This window comes from Meleagris gallopavo, chromosome 2 (assembly GCF_000146605.3).
Source record: "Meleagris gallopavo isolate NT-WF06-2002-E0010 breed Aviagen turkey brand Nicholas breeding stock chromosome 2, Turkey_5.1, whole genome shotgun sequence".
In the NCBI taxonomy this organism is placed as follows: Eukaryota; Metazoa; Chordata; class Aves; order Galliformes; family Phasianidae; genus Meleagris; species Meleagris gallopavo.
Window position 1 is genome coordinate 83,888,094 of NC_015012.2, and position 4,042 is coordinate 83,892,135.

The window sequence follows — 4,042 nt, forward strand, 5'->3', positions numbered from 1 at the left end:
AGGAAATGTGTCTTACTGCTGCTGTTCACTCACTGCTGCCTGTTAGCAGCTCTCAGCACTGTTCCTGCTCTGAAGGATGCTTCCCTTTCTGCCCATGTGGAGCCATGAGGGCACCTCTGCCCAGGTCTGAGAGGATTCCTGTATGTAATTTTTCTCTTAACTGTACCTATCAGGGCCCACAGAGACGGACAGCAGGGCTTGTTTTACCAACCAGTCATGTGGAAACCATGATGGTTGCTGTGGGTTTTTTCCACAATCAAGAAATTCGGGGAAATACAATTCCCAACCGTAATGCAGTTTTCAGTAGCATCCTGCCCGTGGCCCTGGCCAAAACCGATTGTCTCTGGAGGTGTTCAAGGCCAGGTTGGATGGGGCCCTGGGCAGCCTGGTCTAGCATTAAATGGGGAGGTTGGTGGCCCTGCATGTGGCAGGGGGGTTGGAGATTCATGATCCTTGAAGTCCCTTCCAACCCTGTGATTCTGTGAGTAAGAGAGCGTGATCCAGTGCAATACTTCCTACAGCAGCCTCCTAACGCTGCACCTCAGTGGCTGCTGTTTCCGTGTATCAACCCTTGAGCAATTCCTTTTCTATGTTCTTATTTAGTCTCCTCTGGAGCTCAGAAAGGAGACAAACTTGGTGATATCTACAGGGTGTTCTGCAGATCTCTTATCTGTGTTAGACCGTGCTAAGGGCCTCCTTCTGTCTGTCTGCTGACATTGGGTGAATTATACTCTAAAGAGGTGGTTTCTGTCCCCAGCCTCCATTCGTGCTGGGGAGTCATTGCTCCATTTTAAGACCTCTCTCTGCACCTACTCTTGTTTCAGGCTTCCAGTTGTGGTCACACTTCTTGAGAGGGGAGAGGCGTGTAGGGAAAGTGGTGATAGGAAGCAGTGAAGCCTGGGGGCTGCTTTGTTGCTGCAGCTGCAAGGAGGAATTTGATGCCCAGGAAATGGCACTCAGAGCACCCTTCACATCCCTCCTGAGAGCACATTTCTTCCTGAGCTGCAGAGATCTCCACCAACATCCAACCTCTCTTGGGCCCATGCAGTAAATCCATGTTCAGTTGTGTCTGAGAATAATTAGGGTGGAGAAGAATTGTGTTGTTCCCTATAAATGAGTGTGACAAGGAGCTCTTGAGTGTTTAGCAACACAGGGCTCTTCTGGCGCTCACAGCACCCATTCTTGAGCCAGGTCCTCCTGACCCTGCTTGAATAACTTGGCCACCTGTAGCTTTCTCCAATCTCTCCTCACCCTGCATATCAAATCCATAATCAGGTCAATGACAGATTGGGATTTCGTGAAGAGGGAAGAGATGGACCAATCCTATTCTGGGTCTTGTTGATTTTTGCAGTCTCAACACTTTGCTTTGTCCCAACTTCACTACCTGCCTGAGGGCCTCGAAAGCCTCAGCACGCTTCCCACCAAAGGGGTGGGCTCACTGCCTCCGTATTTCCTCAATGAGGACATAGCAGGTGGTAAATGGACCAACATAACAATTTTCTTTGTAAAAACATCTGCTTTACACTTCACCGTGTAGTCTGAGTTCCTTCCTGCAAGCTCAGCCCTTTTGTAAGATACAAACCAGTCGGTGACTTCAAAACCTGTGGTCTGGCTGTGTGTTCAGATAGCAGCTGCTTCACAAGATGATGTGTTGCAGTTGGCAGCTCAGACTTTCTCCAGTCTCCTGGTGCACCATTTGCACCCACAGCAGCAAATCCCATCTCAGCACCATCGCATGGTGCGCTGCTGGTCCTGTCCTCCATCGGTGCAGAAGGGCAGAGCTCTGAGCAGAGCTCTGAGCACTCTTGGAGGAGGCAACGATGTCCTTGTAAGAGCTTTCTCATCTTGTCAGGCCTTGTGTGCCCACAGGCAGGTCAGGTGCACAGAAATGAAAGCCCTCCTTCTCTTGGGCAGAGCAGCACTTGCATGAGGCCGTGTGGGCAGCAGGTGCTTTGTGTTGCCTGCTGCTCGTCAGCCCCACAGCACAAAGTTTCCAGGTCATACATTGCCAAGACCATGGGAGGCCACTCCCTGCTCTCAGCCACCATGAAGACAGCGCCGTCTATTCTCCCATATCAGAGTAGAGATAAAGGTGTTTCTTTATTGCTGCACAAAACAGGAGGAGCAGAGACACAATTTCAGATCTCCAAAGTCACTGACCTGCTCTTGGGCAGCCACGCCTTGTGGCAGGATGGAGAAGAAAAGCGGGAGCCCCACATCAACCAGCTTTGTAAGAACATCTCCTGGCTCAAGCAATTTCTTACAGCTGCTGCTCACGTCTTTGCAACCATCCACTGTCAGGCACCGGCGAGCTGTCCAGCCTTCCTCTGAGGGGAAGGGAGCTTCTGGAGCACCAGTGGCACGTGCTGCTCCCCTGATACTGCTTAGAAACTCAGAGAACTGCTGCTGCTCCATCTGCATGCAGGATTGTATTGAGTGATGGTGCTTCAGCACCAGCTCCTTCCGGCTGCAGTTCCTGCCCCTGGGTTGAACTTGGAGATCTTGGTGGTTTCAGTACCAGAGGGCAAAACTTTTTCATCTGCTTCTGGTTCCTCCTCTCTCTCTCTGTGATCCGTGGCTGTGTCCAGGAGCACCTTTTCACTCTATCTGCCGTGAGGCCTTTGTTGGAACCCTTCTGTCAAGAAAGCGACTGCCTTCCTTCCAGGTTGCTTTCTTCTCCATTGTTCCCACCCATGTTCCTTCTTGCTCCATGGCTGTCTGACCACTCGGGCACCAGTTCGGACCACAAGAAACAGACAAGAAGTCTATCCCCACTGCATCCTTCCAGTATCACTTCAGGTGACGTGTCAGAGATGTCTCCTGGATCCGAATCCTTCCTTCCATCCCGGCTGGTGCCTGGAATGAGGTCCAGGCTGTCGGGTAATGCTGGCAGCCTCTGGCCTGCACCATTGCACAGAGTGGTGGGGGAACCCAAGGTTTGGTCATCAGCTGCCTACACACATTGTACCCCTCTGCTGCAGGGAGGGAGGTATGGCAGCAGATGCTCCGCAATTGCCTTGCAGAGCTTTGCTGGCTGGAACCAGCTCGGGCTGCTGCCTGGGAAGATCCTGCAGCTCCTCTGGGCTGACTCTTGGTGGATGAACAGCGGTAGATGCAGTGGGATGGGGCAGGGGGAGGGCCGAGCTGAGCGAGGAGCAAGGCTCTTGTTTTCCTCTGTGGTTACAGAGGGCTGGACAAGCCCTGGGGCTCCGCGGTGCTCTGCTGGGGTGCAGCAGCTCTGCTGTCACAGCGGGCGCTCGCGGATGTGCGGGGTGTGCGGGCACTGCGGGGACAGCGCGGCGGGGTGGGATGCTGGGAGCGGGGCTGCGGGGGCTGCGGGTGCGGGCGCTGACGCTGTGTGCCCCGCAGACGCCAAGGCGTACAGCTCGGACGAGGAGAAGCTGGAGGTGAAATCGGCAGCGACGCCGTGCAGCGAACGGGAGGAGGAGAGCTCGGCGGGCGACAGCGAGGAGGAGCCCTTCCTGGACGGGGCGGCCGCGGCCTCTCTGGGTCCCAAGGGGAAGGGGAAGGGCGGCCCCGCGGCCGAGCAGCCCCCGCCGGGCTCCGGGGCCGGGAAGAGTCGCCGGCGGCGCACGGCCTTTACGAGCGAGCAGCTGCTGGAGCTGGAGAAGGAGTTCCACTGCAAGAAGTACCTCTCGCTGACGGAGCGCTCGCAGATCGCGCACGCCCTGAAGCTGAGCGAGGTGCAGGTGAAGATCTGGTTCCAGAACCGCCGCGCCAAGTGGAAACGCATCAAGGCGGGCAACGTCAGCAACCGCTCGGGAGAGCCCGTCCGCAACCCCAAGATCGTGGTGCCCATCCCGGTGCACGTCAATCGCTTCGCCGTGCGCAGCCAGCACCAGCAGATCGAGCAGGGGGCCCACCCTGAGCCGCGGCGGCTCTCGGACCCTGGGGCGGGCGGAGCGCCGGCAGCGGGAGGGGCCCGGGGCCGCTCGCACTCCTCTGTACATGTCCCTTATTTATTCCCTGTAAACTCTGTACATACGGCGACGCGTCCGTCCGTCCGTCCGAGCCGCGGGAG

The 4,042-nt window shown here is 56.0% G+C and overlaps 1 protein-coding gene across 1 annotated transcript in view; it reads left to right on the forward strand.

The window, feature by feature from the left end:
* The first annotated feature begins 3,175 nt into the window (after window positions 1-3,175).
* The window catches only part of LOC104909934 (homeobox protein GBX-1), a 1,276-nt gene continuing 409 nt past the window's right edge, over window positions 3,176-4,042 (forward strand). Inside the window, exon 1 of the mRNA XM_010707779.2 lies at window positions 3,176-4,035. Coding sequence (XP_010706081.1) covers window positions 3,264-4,035 — 772 coding nt within the window. The 5' untranslated portion in view covers window positions 3,176-3,263. The remainder of the gene's footprint in view (window positions 4,036-4,042) is intronic.